The following is a 21,448-nucleotide window of genomic DNA, read 5'->3' on the forward strand; positions in this document are numbered from 1 at the left end:
GCTGGGCACAGCACCCCTAGTGCCCTTGCGAACCGTGCTGGGCCCCGGCCAGGAGCGACGTCCTGAGGATGCTGGCCTCATGGGTACGAGCAGGAACCAACAAATAACACTGGGTTCCAAGCCTGCAGGGTGTGACCCAGCCCTGCCAGTGTCCACAAGCATCATCTCCTCCCCCAAATGCCTGCTGCAGAACCTTCAAGGGTCAAGCTGCTTGTGCAGCAGCGCAAGGAAGTCCTCAGCTCGCAGGTGTGGGGCCGATCACGTAGATCAAGGCGGACAGTGGAGCCGTTGCCTGAGAACTGGGACATCCTGCTCCAGAGAAGGGGACTGTCCCCCCCAACCACCAACCTCCTCCAGACCAGCTGTCTCCCAGTTAGCCCAGAAGCTCCAGTTACCCTAGTTCTAAGGCCATCAGAAAGTTTCTATTGGCTCTTGGCTCCTGTAAGAGGGTCTCGACCAAGGGGAGTAAGACTTGGCCACGGAACCCGTGGGGCCTGCCCGGTTCTTGAGTCCAAACCACAAGGGGTGCAGGGTTCTGGAGACGTGCACTCAGGGACCTGCGGCTTCCCTGAACCTCCCCGTCCTAGTCTCAGTCTTGAAGAGTCTTGGACCCAGGCCACCCCTTGCCCCATGGGACAGCCTGGAATGAGCTCAAACACCCCTGCCTCGGGGGTGGGGGGAGGGGAAAGCAACGAGACCAGCCTCGGACGTAGGCATGAAGTCATCTGGTTTTATTTAGAGGCTGCTGGTCATATGACGGAAAGGCATATATGGTACAAAAGTACAGACCTTTAGTTCATTATATAATACAAATCATTAAGTCTTTACAATTCATTACAGACTCTTTGGATTTTTTAAACTCCCACTTCATGTGCAGCAAATCAATATAGTCGCCCAATCAAAATCATTTCTTTATACGTGAACCTGTTGTATTTACAGAACTCCACACGTGGAGAAGACCCTCCAAGACCCCCACAAAATTAGTGTCAGCAGCCTGGCTGAAGGCACAATGGACTTCTCTGAGAGAAAGACATGTGTGGGGATGGTTGAGCCAGTGTTTTAGGCTGCAAGACAGGCTGTACCCACCATCCCCAGGGTAAAAAGGCACGACAGACAGGTGGCTGCCTTCTCAGGCACTCCCTGTCCCAGACGCAGGCCTACAAGGCCAACCTCAAGCAAGTGGAGCTAATCTCAGCCAGGAAAATAACTACCCTTGAACTTCTTGTGGGTTTCACATACAGGGAACGTTAAGCCAAGATGAGAAAACGTAAGGAAGTAATGAGGGATTTAAACACCGTTTAAGCCTTTCAAAATATTCAAGGGTCCCATTCACAGCTCAATGGAAGCTCAAATCTCTCACTAAATGCACAAGGCCCTTCGTGGCTGACCCCAGCCACATGCACTGGCCGTGCTCTCTCACTCTCCTGTGCCCTCTGGCCAGGCTGGGATTTTGGACGGCTGCCCCCTGTGGCCAACCCCCCCCCCCCCCCCCCCGCTCCGCCCCACCACCACTGCAGTGCCCTGGGGGTGACAGCCAGTGGAGATTGTACATGTGCAGAAAGGGAGGCAGAAGCCCAGGAGGATCCCCCGCCTGGCCTCTGACACATCCTGGTGCTGCCTGGGGCCGTTGGGGGTGGCCCCAGCATCCAGGTGGCCCATCCCCTCCTGCTGTCACACCCAATCCCAGAGCCTGGGACCTGCTGGAACCACATCTCAAATCTTAGTGCTGACACTTCATTTAAAACCAGGCCTATTAGTAAGGTGAGAACAGAAGGTGGGTGCGATGGAGCCCCTCCCTCCACCTCCCACGGCCATGCCCCCGGCAAGACTGCACCTTTGGCCCAATAAACGCTGGGCCATAGGGACTGCCTGGGCTATGGCTTTAGTGAGCACGTCTTCCGCACGCCACTGCTTTTCTAGTAACAGGTTAACATGAGTTTGCACCGAGGAGCGAGAGTGAAGGCCGCAGACCAGAGCAGGGAGGCCTCCCTCAGACTCGCACTGCTTATCCCCTGGGGGAGGAGGGCTGCCCAGAGCTGCCCAGGAAGACAGCGGACTGCAACGGAGTGACACCTGCACCCTGCTTAACCCAGCGACACCCGGACCTTGAACGGACGCGCCGGTTGTGAAGCAAGAAGATAGGGAGGGTTGGGACTGCAAACCCTGTCCCTATGACGAGCCACACAGGCCTCGTGGCTCTCAAGGTGCCTGTGGGGCCAGAGCTGAGTCAGGACAGCCAGACCAGCCTCTCCAGGTCCCGGGGCAGGCCCACTGTTGACTCTCCAGCCACAGTGGCAGCTCGCCAACGACACCAACGGGACAGACGTCTCCTCTCTCACACCCTGCAGGGCGAGGCCCAAAACGTGCTCCAAAGCAGGCGAGAGCTGCATACCAGACAGCAGCCACAGTAATGCCTTCCTCCCGAGACCAATGACGGCCCTCCCACCCCGCTGGCAGCCAGACTGTCCAGGGCAGGCCCTCTGCTCAGCTGCTCACACTGTCAGCTGCTTCCGCACAAGACCCAGGGGAAGCCATGGCTGGGGCAACGCTACTCCCCTGGGAGGCAGACCTGCAAGGAACGGGGATGGGTGGTTGGGAATCTCAGGCAGAGGAAACTGGGAATGTTGGAAAAGCAGGCCCAGGGGACGGAGGGAGGCCATGCTGGCTGCAGACGGAACCTTGGGAAAAAGAGAAGGTGGTCCCGAAACCTCCTTACACCCCAGGCTGGTCTCTTCCACAGCTCCTGCAAGCTCCAGCTGATATGACCCCGCTCAGGTCCATAATTCCACTGCAGTCCACTCCATGTCAACCAAGTAACAGAGACAGAGCATGACACCCATCTCCCAACTGGCCTTCCCGACACAGTTCTGCAGAAGGCTGCTGAAGGCACGCGCAGGGCTGGGCTCCGGCAAGTACCTTGCCAGGTAAATAAGGATCATAAACGGCCAAATGACCTTCCATTTGTTTTCCCCAGTGAGCCGGGCGTGCGACGTCTGCCCACAGGCAGGTCGTTGGAGGCTGAGAGCATCGCTGCTCCCCTCAGAGGAAGGGGTGGTGCCAGTTCGTTCATCAACGGACCACACTGATGCTGGTGTCCGCAGAGAAAAGTCCTACCTGAACACAGATTTGTGGAGGACTTCTGCGCTGGGAAGGAGGTTAGGCAGAAACTGAACATTTGCTGAGATAAAGCTACACGAGGGGTGTGCCCTTCAGCTCCGGGCCCGTCCTCCTGTGGCAGCTCGAGTCACGGGGGCCCAGCCCAGTGAGGAGTGAGGACTGAGGCACACGGGGTGGGCGGGAGCGGCAGCTCTCACCTGGCACACAGCTGGCTGTTAGGAAGCTGGGCCCCAAAGCGGTGGGCGGGCGGGCGGCGCCACGTGTAATTAATGAAAGCTAATTAATCCCGGGCTCCTCCCCAACGGGGATTCGGGCCTGCGGCAGCTGCAAACCCTCAGGTACCCGTGGGCCCCACACAGCCCCACTCTGGGGCAGGGAACCTGACATGACTTCTCTGTAGGGGCTTCAAATCCCTACGGAACAGAGATTTTTCAAAAAAGGCTTCCTGGGCATCGTTTCTAAGAGTGAGAACTAAAAACAGGCCTCCCAGTGCCGTGCACAAATCCTGACCCGGGGTTTGTCCCCAGGCTGCCAGGGTGTCCCCTAGGCTCCTGCTCCCTTGTGAGGACATACATGGCAGGTAGCTGAATGCTGGGCACTAGGTCCCTGGGCTACCCCCGTGGAAAGTTCCAGAAGCACTAGCTCTCCCATGGAGGTTCCATCCCACCTGGCACTCCCCACCGGAGCCACACGCCACCCCCTGGTCCCAGAGGCACCAGCCCTCTTCTCACTTCTGCAGCCTCCGTTCCAACTGCCAACCAGCCTGGCGGGGAAGGGTTCCAGGAAGTGTCCTGCGAGAGCTGGGCAATGCTCATGGAGGGTCTCCTGCTGTCCAGGTCTGGACTGGTAGGGACAGTGGGGAGCTCTCCTTGCACAGGCCCACCTGCTAGGCCACAGCCCCCCAGCCTTAGGGAGTCATCAGGGTATAGAACTGCCAAGAAGTTAAACTGGTCTCAGGCCCTTCCAAGAAACCAAAATTGCACCAAATAGGGTCGTGACACCTCTGCTGACTTTGCCATTGCAGATGCACCATAACATAATCCTCCAAGTTTTTGCTCTCTTGGAGTAAGGCCACTTGTGCGTCTGTGTCAATGATAACGTAAGGAAGGGCATCACCCTCTGTCCCCCTGGGAACCCCTGCCAGAGGCAGGAGGCTGGCAGCTGCTGAGCAGCCTCAGAGGCTGGTGATGTGCAAGGCAGGCCCGGGGCACTCATGCCTGGGCAGATGATTGTGGCTCGCGAAAGATTTCGGATTTTGAAAAAATAAATATAAATAAATATATTCCAAGCACTCTGTTAAGGGAACAAATGGCAAAGAGAAAACGCTTTCCAGGTATAATGACACTAACATGCCCACAAAGAAACCGCTACAAAACCCTGCGGAAAGGAGGAGGGAAAGGTGGGAGGGTCAGGCCCAGTGCCCGTTGCTGTGGCACCCAGGACCTTGTGCCAAAAGTCCCACCAGAAGCACTTGTGGGAGTCTGTTACTTGGTGTTGGGTCTCTGGGGGGCCAGAGGATGCAGTGAGCTTGGGGAGCAAGCCAGAACCACGGCGGGTCGGCTGGGGCGCTGGCCCTGGAGGCAGAGGGAGGATGCCCTGCCTCTGGGAAAGAAAGGCACTGGTTACGAGGTTGGTTACGAGGTTAGTGGGGTCATCAGAACAGAGAAGAGGAACAACAGCCCCAGGTGGGGAAATCTCCAGGCAGGGGCCTGGCTCCCACCATCCAGGACTGTTCCGGGCTCCTAGAACCTTCAACCCCTCTGCCTTGTGGAGATGCCTCTTCTCTGAGCAGAGGAAGAAATGAAGCTTCCAGAGTCCCGGGAGGAGCAGGGAAAGGTCATGAACCCTGTGTTGTGCAAAAAGAGTTCACTGCCCTGCTCCCCAGGGAAGGGGGTCTGAGGTGTCACTGCCCACCCCAGGGCCGTCACCGGCAAGGCTCGGGAGCCACGCCCTCCGGCAGCACTGGCCAGGGAAGCAGGCCAGCAGCCCAGGAGGACCGTGAGGGAGGAGGGCCGGGGCGCCGGCTTAGCTGGCCCAGGACTTTCGGTTCTCCGGGTTCTTATGGCTCCTGTCGGCCCTCAGCACTGTGGCGCCTTCTGCCTTGGCCAGAGCCGCCGTCAGGGAGGCCAGGTTGGTGGCGGAGCCAGAAAGGGTGCTGCTCCTTCGGGGCTCAGGGGCGCCCTGCAGCCTGGGCCCCGCGCTGCGCCGCTGCCCTGCACCCGTTGCTCTGCGCACCCGGCTCGGCCTCACCAGCAGCCCGTGGCCGGGGTTGCACTTGAAGTACTGCTTCCCTCCGATGGAGCCGTCATTCTTACCTGAGGGGAAAAGAGAAGAAGGCACAGAGGTGGCTTCCCAGGGCCCCTCGCTCCCTGTCAAACAGATGAGGCCGAGGGCACAGGCTCCCAGGCAGCATGTGCTGGCCACCGGTGACAGGCACCCCCAGGCAGCCCAGGTGTGAGGTCGATGTGCCCGTCCTGCCATTTCCCATGGCCAGGTGCAGGCAAGTCAGCAAAGCAGAAGTGGCACCGACCCCACCCTCCTCCAGGGAAGAGACCATTTTCAACCTGGATGGAGGTGGTTGGTGGAATGATTATTTTTCCTGAATCCATTAGATGGAAACTGGCAAATTACCAAATTGTAGCTAGTCAGATGTCATGCTTAATGTGTCAAAATGGAGGAAAGAAGTTTCCTTTGTAAAAACAGATAGAAAATGCATTAAGGTGAAGAATGAGAACCCAGTGCTCAAGTGGGTAGAGAGAGAGGATACCTGAGCAAAGGGACCACCCTGACCCCTCAATGTCAGTATCTCATGGTGACAGGTTGGTGGGGAACATGATCTTTGAAGCAAAAACAATCATGAATTGTCTTCACTCACTGCACATCCTAACCCACCCTTCTCTCTTCCCCCGACTCCAAACAGGCCCACCCTCACCACCTCCTCTCTGTCAGCAAGGACCCCTCAGTAGCACCTCTCAGCGCATCTAACAGACCATGTCCCTCACTGCGTGGCCACCGCTAATCCCTCGGCTCCCGGGGCACACCCCCCACCCCTGCCCACCAGCTCCCCACTTCCAGTCTCCCCACTGTCCTCTGCCCACTCACCCCATTTCGTTTTCTTCACAGCACTTACTACTATCAAGTGTTAATTATTTCTTCATTTGTTTACTTGGTTATTTTCTCCCTCCCAAAATGAAAGTCCAGTGAGACCAGGGACTTTGTTTCGCTCCCCAAGGTATCCTTGGAAACCAAGACAGTGATTGCCACATGGTGGGTGCATAATTGTTGAATGAATTCATCTATTTGCTAATTCCACTTTAATTCTGGAGTCCAACTGCAGATATAAACTTCTCTCCCAATTTCCCTGCACATAATAGCAGACACTTCTTTAAAAAATGTCTGGCCTGTGCTGCCTTACTCTTCTAGAACCACTTCCAACTTACAGCATTTTTCACAGCAGCCAAAAAGTGGAAACCAACTGATGAATGGATGAACAAAAGGTGGAACTTCCACAGGCTGGAATATTATTTGGCCAGAAAAAGGGATGCAGTGCTGACACAAGTTGTAACCAGATAAACCTTGGAAAATTATGCAGAATGAAAGAAGCCAGTCACAAAAGCCCAGCATATTGTAGGATCCCTTTTATGTGAAAGTCCAGATTAGGACATTGTATATAAATTTAGAGAGATGAAAAACTGATTATTGGTTGGTTAGCTAGGACTTAGGGAGGGAGAGGGCCTTCAAAACAGACATGTGGCTTCTTTTTAGGTTGATGAACCTGTTCTAAGATTAGACTATGGTAGTGATTGCACAACTCTGTAAATCTACTCAGAACCATTAAATTAATTGTACACTTTTAACAGGTAGACTTTACAATATGTGAATTGGTATCAGAGTAAAGCTGTTTTAATAAGAAATATCTAAAGGACAAAGTATTTCCTTAAGTTGTGGCCCTGGTTTTTCAGAAAATGGTGATCTATTTGCTTTTAAGGTATGCCATTCTGTAATGAGACATAAGAGATCACCTCTTCTGTTCTCAAGCCAAGGCATCCAGCCTGCACACAGGCATCAGTGTTTGCAACCTGAGCAGAAACAGCAGACACAGCTACTGTTACACTGTTACAGTTCAAAAGCAGATGCCTCTGTGACTTAAAAAAAAAAAAAAAAGGCATTTAAATTCATTACCAAATTGATAGTAGCTTTCAATCAATGTCTTAGGTTTCTGAAAAATGTCTGGAGGTTTAACAAAGAGAACACTTAGGTAACTTTCATTCCTGATTTTGAAAAGTGACCTCGAGGCTCAGGGAGGCCAAATGATGTGCCCAAGGGCACACAGCAAGTTCCCCGCAGTGCTGGGACAGGGCCAGTACTCTCCCCCCCAGACCACAGTTGGCAAAATCCCCTTAGGAGCCCCGGGAACCGTCCCACACAAGCAGCACTCACCTGAAGGTGAGTGTAACTCTACTCCGATCCACGTCCCCTCTTGAAAGTCAGTTGGCCCGATGTACCTCACAATGCCTATCTTGTTGGTGCCCACGGTGACACATTCTCCCTCTTTGAGCCACTCTGGGACTTCGCTGGCTTCTTCAGAATCTGAGGAAACCTCCAGCTTTCCCAGGGCCTGTGTCCCAGCACTGCTGTCGCTGGGCCCCCCGGAGGCCGGCAGGTCCTCCTCAGCACCAGAGGGGCAGCTGGAGTCCCCGCCCAGCATGCGCGAGAACGACTTCAGCTCAGAGGTTCGCACCTTCTGGATTCTGAATGGAGACGCCAGAGCAGGTGATTGAGACAGGAGGTCTGGAGGCTGTGGTTTGGAGACATCCAGCTCTAAGCTGGCGGCAGGCTTCACATGGTCCGTGGCTCTTCCGAGCTGCTTGGTGGCCGAGGAAACTTTGCCGCCGCTTTGCTGGCTGGGTGATTCCTTCTGGGGGGCAGGCGTGGGGAGATGAGTCAGTGAAGCCCTTGCTTCTTCATTCTGCTTCTCCGAGGAAACTGCCCCCCTGGCCTCGGACGCACCATTGCTGTTGCCCCAAGCATTTTGCGTTGCCGGGAGTGGCAGGGACAGAAGGCTGCGCTGACCCTCCAACCGGGCAGGAAGATCACTGTCTGCAGTGGGAGCAGCAGATGGAAATGGGAGCTCCGTGTCCGGGGTGGCCGGGCAGAGGGCAGGAGGGGGCGAGCCAGGCGTCTGGCCCCCCACTGCAGCCGCGGCATCAAGGCTAGGGACCAATGCATCGGACAGCGTCGCGGTGGAGACGCTGTGGGAAAAGTACCCACTGGAGGCCTCACTCAGGGGGCTGGGCGGCCCTTCCTGAACTTCGGGGGCCTGGGTGTTGGCAGTGACGGACTGCTGGGGAGGTGCTTTCGTGGGTCTGTCACACATCTTCACGGGGGCCATCTGCACAGTCACATCAGGAGCCGCACTAATCCCCACGCTCTCTCGGTAAGCCTGAAGCAGGGAAGGGCCAAGAATAAAGGTTAAAATTCAAAGTCAGCTGCTCATTTCCAAAAGAATTCAGACAGATCTTGTGGTCAGTTGAAACATTACAGCTTTGACAGTGAAAAGAGCACTGCCGTGCACCTGGGCAGACCGGGTGCCAGTTCTGTTCCACCACTTCCGTCCAGGTGACCCCAGTTTTTTCCGCAGCACTGAGGAGCCCGCACTCTGCACTATGCTGAGCACCAAGCAAACAGTCACCCACCTGCTCGCTGCCTGAGATAGAGTGACTTATAATAAGAAATACATATTTGGCCTTCATCCTGTTTCTGCCACAGAGCTCTGGAACCCTTGGAGTTTCCTAAGTGGTAAGAGTGATAAAGGCGTTTTGATATTCCTAGCCAGCCCCTTCCAACAACATCTGAGTTCATGTTAATGAGCTGACTCTGGGTCTGCACCTAAGGATGGGGGCTGGTTGCCAGGGCAACCCACCTTGTGATTTGAGCTTCAGCCCCACAGCCAACCTCCAAGGAGGGAAGAGGGGCTAAAGGTGAGCTAATCACTAATTGCCAATGATTTAATCAATCATGCCTATGTAATAAAGCCTCCACAAAAACCGAAAGGGACAGGCTCCTGGGAGCTGCTGGTTTGGTGAACACATGGAGGTATGGGGAGAGTGTTGCACACAGGGAGGGCGTTAAAAGTCCACGCCTTCTCCCCACACCTGGCCCTATGCACCTCTTCCACGTGGCTGTTCCCCAGTGGTATCCCTTGTAATAAACTGGTGATCTAGTAAGTAAAATGTTTCTCTTGAGTTGTGTGAACCATTCTGACAAATTAATCAAACCCAAGTGGAGGTTCATTGGAACCCCTTATCTACAGCTGGTTGATCAGAAGCACAGGTGACCGACCACCTGGACTTGGGACTGATACTCAAAGCAGGGACATTCTTGTGGGCCTGAGCCCTTAACCCATGGGCTTTGATGCCATCTCCAGGGAAGACGGTGTCAGAATTAAATTGAACACTCAGCTGCTGTGGGACAAGGGCTTGGTGGTGGGAAAGAAGACTACTCGACGGCCATGTAGTAGGGTCAGTGAGGCATGGCAAGGTCCTTACCACAGGGTGCAGCACACAATAGGTGCACATTAAATCTCGATTCCCTCCCTACCCACCAGCATCCCCAGTCTCCCAGCACTCAGGCTAAGCACCCTGCTCTGATGGAAACAGATCCTCCTGCCCACCACCAACTTCACGAGGGACTGAGAGAATCACTAGAAGCCAGAAGAATACTTTCTCCTGCAAAGTTGAAATGAGGATCTCAGTGAAGGGTGTGGATGTGCCTCAACACAGCTTCGCCAGTGCTGCGAGGAATGACCCTTGGGCCTGGTGGCTAGCTTGTGGCTCCTGGCCGGGAGTCAGGTGGAAGAAGAGGAGACAGGCTGCCTGCAGGCTGGTCCCATGTCATGGTTCGGGGGCCCTCTGGTCCAGGGAGATGCAGGCCAGGCAGTAACCTCCCCTGCAGTGAAGGGGGGCTGAGCGTGGAAGGAGCCGCAGAGGCTGGCTTCCCCATCTCGTATGACTTGTCTGCCTCACTCTGACAGAGACACACAAAGCCCCATCCCCTGGGGAATGACGACAGCCACTGCTCGTCCACGTTCTACTGGTTCTGAGGTGCTCCTAGGGTGCTCTTTTGGTGATAACTGAAGCCATTTGAAGAAGTTAGCAGATTATCTCTCTATTCCTGATTCACAATGACAGGGGTAAGAGAGAAGGCAGGAACAGGGAATGGGGTTGGTGCTCTGGAGAAGGATGCTGTTCAGAAAAAGAAATATGTTTTCCAATATTTACGGAAAGATTATTTATATTACAGGAATGGCCATTTTCCATTTGAAATACAGGATTTATTTGAACTGGGAAACAGCTGAGATCTATAAGTCTCTTACAGTTACTTGGCTTAACTCAGCAGTCTGATAAATCATGCATTTTCACGTGAATTGTCATTTATATTCCTGTCTCCAGAGGCCCTCCTTTCCCCACAAGGCACACTTTCAGGGTACGAAATTAACGGCACCTCTTGAGATTAACAGCCCATTTTTGTGATGGATCTCCAGGCTGCAAAATTTACTAAATCCAATAGATCAATAACTGTCACCAACATAAATACTCTAAAAGATTAGGCAATCCTTCAATCATTTTTCTTTTGCAACTTGTACATGTTTTATTTATCCTTTTCTATTTTATTTTTAATATCACTGACCAGGCAGGGAAGAATATACAAACAAAACTACCAGAGTCTAGAATCTGAACAGGAACTGTGGTTCTGAAATAGTACATGTTCCCTATTCTCCAATGGTAACACTGCATCATTGCCACACGGACAGCTGTCTGCAAATGGCCAACTCAGTCCTGTCCTGAGGAGGTGACGGTCCAGTGACAGTGGCTTGGATTTCCCTGGTCATTATCCCATTTGCCTCCACATGAATCCTTCAATGTAGGCCGGCAAGTGCTACCATATGCATTTTACAACATGGCCCAGACAGGTTAAAGGATTTATCTAAAGTCTCCAGTAAGTGACAACCAGGGATCAGAGGTCAGATCCACAGTGACAAAAGGGACCAAAGGTGGCAGAAGGCAAGCGCTGATTGCTCGGTTCTTTCCTGCTGAGCCTGAGCACAGCCTCAGATTCCTTCCGTTACAGCACTGCAGGAAGCCGCTCCCACTTGACTGGAGTTGATATGTGAGTGGAAACCGTCTCCCCCCATCTGTGGGTTATTCCCTTACCGCTGACACTTCCAGAGCTGCCCTGAGCCACAGAGGCTGTCACAGGTCTGGTGCCCTCACCCGTGAAAGACGTGGTCTCCCTCTGTCCCACTGGCCTTGGGATCCCAATCCTGCCTCAGCAAAATAACAAACACAACTCACAGGGGACAGGTTGGGGGGGAGGGGTGCACATGAACATCAAATATGTTCTGGATTGAAAAGGGCCTTTTTAGAAAGGAGTGAATCCATGGAGGTCTGAGTTCTCTTTCAAATCATTTGCCCTTTTTGGCCGTTGTTTTAATAAATAAAATTTTCCGATAAAGATACAGCCCTTCCTAAGAGAATGAACGCACAGTGGGAGAAAATAGATTTGCTATTCATAAGATGAGAAGTGCTGTTCATCTGTGGGAGATCATAAGAGACTATTTTCTCCCCAGTTTAGCATTAGTCTTTTCACGCTGATATCATGAATCAGAATGAAATGTAAAACTGAGAATTAAGCAAACACTCAGGATAAGGAGATTGTTCTGTTTATAGAAATCGCCTTTGCCTAGCAGTGGGCTATTAAAGCAGCAGACTACATTAGCAGTCAAGCACCTAAAAGTTTAGCAATCATATGATTAACAAGTTGAAAATAGAAAAGTAGAACAAGGAAAATATAGAGGGAGAAGACAGTGACCTATATTATAGCTAATTATCAAAACGGGAACACTAAAATGAAAAACCCATGGGTGTGGACTCAAAAATTAGAGCCTTGGGGCCACCCACCACATGTGGGGCAGCCACCAGCAAAGGCGCCACCTCCGCCCGACTAACTCACCTCCACCATTCTGGGCGTCCCCACGTCCGGGAAGGCAGACTGCACCATGATTCGGGGCACGGGCTGAGAAAACAAGTGAACAGGCAGGCGTAAGGGACCAAGAGAAGCAGAGAGATCACCACAGAAGGTTTTAATTGAACAGACGGGACAGCCCATCAGGAGGACGCACTCAACGTGAACTTTTACACCTTCAGGAATTCTAACAAGTCCCTGCCAGTTAGGCATGCCAAGGCTAGTGGCGCCACACTCCACAGGGAAGTGTAGGAAATACGGAGCACAGCGAGCACGTATACCCCAGTTGGCAACACAGGACACATGCTAAAAACCACACCATAGATGGCACACCTACACACTCACAGGCTCCCTCTCCACTCACATATGGAGCCTGTTTGTCAAGGGCTGTTCTGCACATACTAGTGTTGCAGGACTCTAGAGAGAAATGGTTGGGACAGGAAAGGCTTCAGGCAGGAGGTGGGACACAAAGCAAGCCTTGATGGCCAGGGAGAAGTGGTGCCCAAGCATCGTCACAGGAATTGAAGAGTAAGGAAGCTGGTCTGGCTAGCACACAAGTCTGGGGCATAAAACAGAGCAGGACAGACATATGGATAGAGGCTTTGGTGTCTGCAACTACCCTCATCAGGTAATGACGAAAAGCACTACAGTTGCCTGAGTGGAGAAAGCAGAAGCTTGAGGAGATGGATCTGGTGGTAGAAGGAGAACTGATTGAAGAAATATTTAAAGGCTAAGGTAGATAAATTACGATGAGACTCCAGCAACAGAGCAGATATGAGGGGTAAGAGCCTGAATTAATGGGTGTCAGCAACAGCACAAGGAAGGACTCATTACTTATGGACATGTGGTTCAAGGAATATTAAAAAAAAACCAAAAGAGTGAAAAAATAATTAGCACCAGGATAAGGAAAACGTATGTCAAAAGAAGGAGCTGGTAACTGCAAAGGGGAAGAAATCAGATATTTCTTTAGTAGCTGCTGGGTTTACAGACGTGATTCTCTCAAAGAAACCAAGAATCCACCACTTCTGCCTTTATTCCAACAATCAACCTCTGGCCCCTTCCCAGGTCTCCCTGTTCCAATGCAAGAGTCTGGACCTTGCCTCAGAATGCTCAGCCCCAAGAGGGCTCCATCCTGGCACCACAAACAAGCCCCCAGGAAGAGCCAAAATTGGGTGTCACAGTTTGTTTCCGTACAGTATGAGTGTCCTTTCTCTTCTTGGATCCAAAAGGAGAAGCAGCAAACCACGGATCTACTACCTGACCTAAACTGCCTAGACATGTAAACTTCATATGTCCCCAATTTCCTTCTGACCCCCTTCGGACCCCAGGTCCTCCCAGTTCCCAAGATGTATCTGGGTGCCTGAGGCTTCTCTGCCATAAAGATGCTCTCTGGACAGGGGTGCTGGGTGCTCATCGATTAAGTGTCTGACTTCGGCTCAGGTCACGATCTCATGGTTTGTGGGTTCAAGCCCCACGTTGGCCTCTGTGCTGACAGCTCAGAGCCTGGAGCCTGCTTTGGATTCTGTGTCTCCCTCTCTCTCTGCTCCTCTCCCACTTCTTCTCTCTCAAAAATAAATAAATGTTAAAAAAAAATTTTTTTTAAAGATGCTCTGGACAGTGTACAGGCACTAAGACTGGATGGCCAAAGTCCTGCTTCCTACTAAGCAGCCCAAACTTTTACCTGAAGGGAGAGGGGCCCACTTGGAACAAGATGGCTCACTTAGGAGGTAAACCTGAGTTCACAGCATCAAATAACAGCATTTTAGCAAAGAGTACCATGTTTTAGCAAAGGGTACTGCTGTAACCATGCTTTGCGACTGCCTTTGGGAGAAAAGAGCTAGAAGGGATTAATTCTGCTGAAGGTAAGGGGGATGGTGGTGGGATCTCAGAAAAGGCAGAGACCACAGGCACTTAAGAAACAGTGGGAGGTAAGTCTAAACACATGGAAGAACCTAGGGATAAACTAAAGGAAAGTACACTTTACCCTGCAACACTGGGGAGCCACCAGGAGCTAATGGCCAGGGAGAGCTAGCATCAGAGGTATGTTTAAGACAATGTGAGGGGCACCTCAGTGGCTCAGTCAGTTGAGCATCCAATGTCCAACTCTTGATTTTGGCTAAGGTCATGATTTCATGGTTCATGGGATCAAGCCCTGCGTTGGGGTCTGTGCTGACAGCATGAAGCCTGCTTGGGACTCTCTCTCTCCCTCTCTTTATGCCCCTTCTCCACTCATGTTCTCTCTCTCTCTCAAAATAAATAAACTTAAGAAAAAAAGAAAGAAAGAAAGACAGACAATGTGAGTGGAAGAGAATGAAGGAGAATATCCTGGTGGGGGAAAGGCAGCTGCACGTGATGAGGGCCTCAACCACAAGACCTTCCAGCCTTTCCTTGGATTCCCGGACCAGGAAAGCCTCTCCCCTCAACTCGCACAACACATCACTCCCCCATCCCTCACAGCACCTAGCCAGTTCTCTCTCACAGGAATCTCCATCTCTCCACTCTGCTGTCAACTCAGTAGACAGTGATACTCGAGTTATTTCCAAGCAAGTATCCTCCACCCTGCTTTACAGTCTTCGAATACAGGGGCTACTGTCTTTATTTTTATATTTACTTTCTCCCATAGTATCTGAAGTTATCCCTGGTACCCAGGGCCCAATGTCATGGCTATAGGCCACTAAGCTGAGACCTCACATCTTCCTCTCACAAGCTTCCTGTCATAGTCAGTCACCCCCATTGGCCATTTCATCAAGAAACACATCTGCTTCATAAACAGGCCCACCCCAACTCCACCAGTCAGATGACAGGGGTGCAGAGCAGGACACTGGACACACAAAAAATAGTGTCAAAAATAAGATGGGATCAGGTCTGAGCGGGGTCCTGAGTGTAATGTCAAGTACTTTGCACACACCTACTTCTCTGGTTCACATGCTACCCGCTCATGATGCCCACTCCGTGGGAAGCCAGGCAGTGGTGGCTGCCAGAAAACCGACTCTGGCCAAGTAAGCATCAGGTAGATATTTCTCCACCAGAGGACTCTGAGAGGTGCGTGCAAATGACGGTGGGGTATGGGCATACAAACTTGGCCATGTATTCATTTTTTTGATATTTTTTTTTCTTTTTGCTTTAAAGTTTATTTATTTTGAGAGAGAGAGAGTAGGGGAGGGGCAGAAACAGAAGAGGGGAGAGGGTGGGAGGAGCGGCAGAGAGAGACAGAGACAGAGACAGAGACAGAGAGAGAGAGAGAGAGAGAGAGAGAGAGAATCCCAAGCAGGCTCCACACTGTCAGAGTGAATCCCAATGTGGGGCACAAATCCATGAACCGTGATATCATGACCTGAGCCAAAACCAAGAGTCAGACACTTAACCGACTGAGGCACCCATAACTGTTACTAAAACTAGATGATGAGCACACAGGGGTTCACTGTGGTATCCTCTCTACTTTTAGGTATTTCAAATGTTTCCATAAAGCTGTCCTACATGAAGGAGATAACTGGGACTCTGATTCAATGTCCAAATTCAGTTCAACAAAGACTCAGGTATTGGCACAAAAACAGACACATAGACCAATGGAATAGAATAGAGAACCCAGAATGGGACCCACAAATGTATGGCCAACTAATCTTTGACAAAGCAGAAAAGAGTATCCAATGAAAAACAGTCTCTTTAACAAATGGTACTGGGAGAACTGGACAGCAACATGCAGAAGAATGAAACTAGACCACTTTCTTACACCATACACAAAAATAAACTCAAAATGGATGAAGGACCTGAATGTGAGACAGGAAACCATCAAAACCCTAGAGGAGAAAGCAGGAAAAAACCTCTTTGACCTCAGCCACAGCAATTTCTTACTCAACACATCTCCAAAGGCAAGGGAATTAAAAGCAAAAATGAACTATTGGAACCTCATCAAGATAAAAAGCTTCTGCAGTGCAAAGGAAACAACCAACAAAACTAAAAGGCAATCGACAGAATGGGAAAAAAGATTTGCAAATGACATACCGGATAAAGAGATAGTATCCAAAATCTATAAAGAACTCACCAAATTCCACACCCAAAAAACAAATAATCCAGTGAAGAAATGGGCAGACGACATGAATAGACACTTTTCCAAAGAAGACATCCAGATGGTCAACAGACACGTGAAAAGTTGCTCAATGTCACTCCTCATCAGGGAAATACAAATCAAAACCATACTGAGATACCACCTCACACCGGTCAGAGTGGCTAAAATGAACAAATCAGGAAACTATAGATGCTGGAGAGGATGTGGAGAAACAGGAACCCTCTTGCACTGTTGGTGGGAATGCAAACTGGTGCAGCTGCTCTGGAAAACAGTGTAGGGGTTCCTCAAAAAATTAAAAATAGACCTACCCTATGACCCAGCAATAGCACTGCTAGGGATTTACCCAAGGGCTACAGGAGTGCTGATGCATAGGGGCACTTGTACCCCAATGTTTATAGCAGCACTTTCAACAATAGCCAAATTATGGAAAGAGCCTAAATGTCCATCAACTGACGAATGGATAAAGAAAATGTGGTTTATATATACAATGGAATACTACTTGGCAATGAGAAAGAATGAAATCTGGCCATTTGCAGTAACATGGATAGAACTGGAGGGTATTATGCTAAGTGAAATAAGTCAGTCAAAGAAAGATACCCTATGTTTTCACTCATATGTGGATCTTGAGAAACTTAAGACCATGGGGGAGGAGAAGGGGAAAAAAAAGTTACAGAGAGGGAGGGAGGCAAACCATAAGAGACTCTTAAATACAGAGAACAAACTGAGGGTTGATGGGGGGTAGGGGAGAAGGGAATGTGGGTGATGGGCACTGAGGAGGGCACCTGTTGGGATGAGCACTGGGTGTTGTATGGAAACCAATTTGACAATAAATTATATCAAAAAAAAAAAAAAAAAAAGACCTGAGCTGAGATCAAGAGTTGGTTGCTTAACCAACTGAGCCACCCAGGTGCCCCTCTATTATTTTTAATTAGCTTGAGGTTAAAAATAAGAAATTAAGGGGCGCCTGGGTGGCTCAGTTGGTTAAGCATCTGACTTCGGCTCAGGTCATGATCTCACGGTCCGTGAGTTCGAGCCCCGTGTTGGGCTCTGTGCTGACAGCTCAGAGCCTGGAGCCTGCTTCCGATTCTGAGTCTCCCTCTCTCTCTCTGACCCTCCCCCGTTCATGCTCTGTCTCTCTCTGTCTCAAAAATAAACATTAAAAAAAATTAAAAAAAAAATAAGAAATTAAGTGGCTTGCATAAAAAAAAAGTTTATTTGAGAGTGGGGGAGGGGCAGAGACAGAAGGGAGGGAGGGAGGGAGGGAGGAAGGAGGGGCAGAGAGAGAGAGAGAGAGAGAGAGAGAATCCCAAGCAGGCTCCACACTGTCAGAGTGAAACCTGATGTGGGGCTCAAATCCATAAATCGTGAGATCATGACCTGAGCCGAAACCCAAGAGTCAGACACTTAACCGACTGAGCCACCCAGGCACCCGTAATTGTTACTGAGACAAGGTGACGAGCACACAGGGACTCACTGTAGTATCCTCTCTACTTTTATGTATTTCAAATGTTTCCATAAAGCTGTCCTACATGAAGGAGATAACTGGGACTCTGATTCAATGTCCAAATTCAGTTCAACAAACACTCAGGTCTGAGTGTGCAGGTTGCTGCAACAAGCGCTGTGAGGAACACAAAGGTCACAAAGTCACAGGCTTTGCTCTCAACAGACTGGCAAGGACATGTATGCAAATAACTGAAACATCAAGGAAAATGATAGATATTAGAATCAAAGTTTCAAACGCAGAGAAAATTCAGAGTAGAAGGAATGATAAATGAAACAGGTCTAGAATACCCTCATGAGGGCGATTTTACTTTGAGACAGGCCTTGAAGACTGAGTGGCTTTCCTGGGGCAGGAGGACACTTTCAACATGAAGAATGACATGGCAAAGGAGCTGCTCTCTGAGTCTGATCTGTTCCCTCTACTGCCACCTCTGCCCCAAGAAAAGCTACTCAATCTTCCAGGAGGTCTTGGGGAAGAGAGAATGATCTAGAGTGACCCACATCAGGCAGAGGGAAGCAGGTTAGGGTGGCGTTCAGGAGGCCATGTGAGCTCACGGTTGATTTTCACCCACAGGAATGAGCTATTAAAGGTACTGAATGAGCAGTGATAAGAGCTACATGTAGACAAGATTAATCCTGAACCAGGGGAGATACGAAGCTTGAAGAGATCAATCAACAAGTTGCTTCAGTGGTTTGGTGGAGAGTCAATAAGTCAATAACTTGGATGGTAAGAGAAAAAGGAAATGGAAATTTGGAGATATGAGGGAGACTACTGAACACTTGGAAACAACCGTCGGGGGAGGCTGGGGAAACAGAGTCAAAGGATGATGCCCAGAAAGGATGGATAACAGGGAGGAGGGTAAACAGTGGTATTAGCAGAATCGGTGTCTGTTTGTGTACGTGTGTACACACCTGTGCATGTGCTTATGTGTGGGGGGCAGGGGGCACCCAGCTTTCTGTATTTGGTGAGGGCCTGTGATGAATACAAGAACTTCATTAAGGATACCAAAAATACCTACAAAGTGTACTGAAATCTTAAGTGTGCCATTTGTCCTTCACACATAAGAGCTCAAATTTCCAAATGTGTATTGTTTGCATTTTAATGCTCTTTTACATATCCCTTGTGCAGGCAGTTGCCTCCTATTTCAGGAGCTCAAAACATTTCGGATCATAAGTTCATTAATCCTTACGACACATCTGGCAACTATTAATAAAAATGACTGCGAAGTATTTTGCAGCTATAAATATTAAGGAGAAGTCCCATGAGGCAAGTGAATAGAAGTGTAATTATCTACATCTCACACTACAGAAACCAAGGCTCAGAGACATTCACCTAATGGTTAAATGCATCCAGGCTACCCCATGAGTTAGTGACAGAGATGGAAAAGGACTGACTTCTCAAGCACCAGCTGAACCTGCAATCGTGCTGTCTGCTGAGCATCACTGAAACTTAACAGATGAGTAGGTTACAAGCAAGAGAACTGCTTAGAAGTATTTCACGGAAAAGATGAGGGTCACTTGCCGTATCATAGCCCATCATTTTTTAACTCTGGTTTTCACATGCCACATGAATGAAGAAAATAGGGAAGATCAACTCAGAATTTCAACTAGGCATAAGACTTACTGGGAGACCCCCTTGCCTAAAAGAATATAAAGGTTTAACATCTTGGCAACACGTACAGACCCTCACCTCTCCGTGAGGCTGCACCCTCTCCTCACTTGTTAGGCTAACTCCACTCTGCACTGACTACACTGCTCTGTCAGAGCCTTCCCTGCACTCTTCTTTCTCCCTAGGCAAAGATTTTCTTCCTGGTGTGCAGCCAGTCACGTTTGTTTCAGCTAGAGCACACCTTCACCATGTCAGCCAGCCTCAGACATACACAGACTACAGCATCTACAACATCATCCTATTTGGCTTTCTGAAGGGTACGGATTATGGCTCAATCATCTCTGTATTCCCATACAGAGGAGAATAACTCCATGTTTGTTGAATGAATACATACATAAATGAACAAATTACCTAAGTGACATGAAGAAGGCCAAACTGTACAGTTACAGACAATCTGGAAAAGATTAGACATGCTGAAATTTGGGCACAAGGGTAGGTAGAGGGGAGAAAAAATATTTAAAAAAAAATTTTTAATGTTTGTTTATTTTTGAGAGAGAGAGAGAGAGAGCATGAGTGGAGAGGGGCAGAGAGAGAGGGAGACACAGAATCCGAAGCAGGCTCCAGGCTCTGAGCTGTCAGCACAGAGCCCAATGCAGGGCTCAAACTCACAAATTGTGAGATCATGACCTAAGCTGAAGTCAGATGCTTAACCAACTGAGCCACCCAGGTGCCCCAGAAGAAATATTTTAAAGCAAAAAATACACAATTTGTTCCAAAACACTGAATTTTCTGATGCAATTTTTTTCTTGTTTGAAAATGAACCTTTCCTAATAATCACCCCTTCACCCTGAACTCGATAAATTCTTAAATGTCATTTTCCAATGGATCCTACGCAAATATGATCTTCCATGTCTTTTAAGATTTTATTTTTATTTATTGTTTTGAGAAGAGGAGAGGGACAGAGAGAGAATCTCAAGCAGGTCCTCACCCAGCACGAGGATTTATCTCATGAACCATGAGGTCATGGCCTGAGCTGAAATCAAGAGTTGGATGCTTAACCGACTGAGCCACCCAGGTGCCTCAAAATTTTACTTCTTAAAGTAATCTCTACACCCACCATGTGGCTCACACTCACAACCCCAAGATCAAGAGTCACATGCTCTGGTGACTCAGCCAGCCAGGAGCCCCCCCCCCCCCCCACCGCTCCTTTTTAAAACTCTAACCAATCATTTAAATCCAAGCATAAGAATACATAACAAGAGATGTAGGATTTACCTTTGCTACAAATAATCAATAGACAACCTTTGATTTTCATGCTGCTAAAGTGAGAAAAATATAATAAACGAGACCAACCAAGCAGGGCGAGTGCATATAAATAAAATATTTCCTAATCCTTGAATATGTTCTGATAAGCGTAATAAACAATGGATAAAAACAGTCATGTACAATTACCTAAAGATCAAGACTCAGCAATAAATAACCTAATCAATATAAACATACTTTTTAAAGGTTATGTTAATCAGAGGCAGAGTGGTTAGGGTGGAAGAAGGGGAACTGGAAAGTCACAGGAGGAAGGCTGGTAGGAAGCACCCTGCACTAGTCCAGAGACTGACACTTCAGCTGCCTGCAGGAACTGGTTCACATAGCCAGCTCCCCACTCACAGAGCTGGCTCATGATTTACACGCTGCCTCTCCAGGGTGATCAGGGTAAGAGTGTGTTAGCTATGATGACTCCAGCACTTTTGTCCATCTGGCAATTAGATTTCTTATTTTAAATTTTTTTTTTTTTCAACGTTTATTCATTTTTGGGACAGAGAGAGACAGCGCATGAACGGGGGAGGGGCAGAGAGAGAGGGAGACACAGAATCGGAAACAGGCTCCAGGCTCTGAGCCATCAGCCCAGAGCCCGGCGCGGGGCTCGAACTCACGGAACGCGAGATCGTGACCTGGCTGAAGTCGGACGCCTAACCGACTGCGCCACCCAGGCGCCCCAGATTTCTTATTTTAAATGAGTGACTCAGCATTCTACCTGACCCATCAGTCATTTGTTTGTGTGTAAGCCTGATCATCTCTGGTGTTGCACATCCAGAAGGTGGTAATCCAGTCCACATGGATTCTCTGAGCAATGCCAC

At 49.6% G+C, this 21,448-nt stretch overlaps 1 protein-coding gene across 2 annotated transcripts in view; it reads right to left on the reverse strand.

Moving 5' to 3' along the window:
* Positions 1 to 710: 710 nt before the first annotated feature.
* Positions 711 to 21,448, reverse strand: part of KIF13B (kinesin family member 13B) — a 204,667-nt gene continuing 183,929 nt past the window's right edge. For both annotated transcript variants that reach the window (XM_045461673.1, XM_045461664.1), the window contains exons 38-40: positions 12,130 to 12,192; positions 7,558 to 8,560; positions 711 to 5,432 (exon numbers count right to left, since the gene is read on the reverse strand). In XM_045461673.1, the coding sequence (XP_045317629.1) occupies positions 5,143 to 5,432; positions 7,558 to 8,560; positions 12,130 to 12,192 (1,356 nt within the window). In that variant the 3' untranslated portion in view covers positions 711 to 5,142. The remainder of the gene's footprint in view (positions 5,433 to 7,557; positions 8,561 to 12,129; positions 12,193 to 21,448) is intronic.

Source organism: Leopardus geoffroyi, chromosome B1, assembly GCF_018350155.1.
Source record: "Leopardus geoffroyi isolate Oge1 chromosome B1, O.geoffroyi_Oge1_pat1.0, whole genome shotgun sequence".
NCBI classification, from domain to species: domain Eukaryota; kingdom Metazoa; phylum Chordata; class Mammalia; order Carnivora; family Felidae; genus Leopardus; species Leopardus geoffroyi.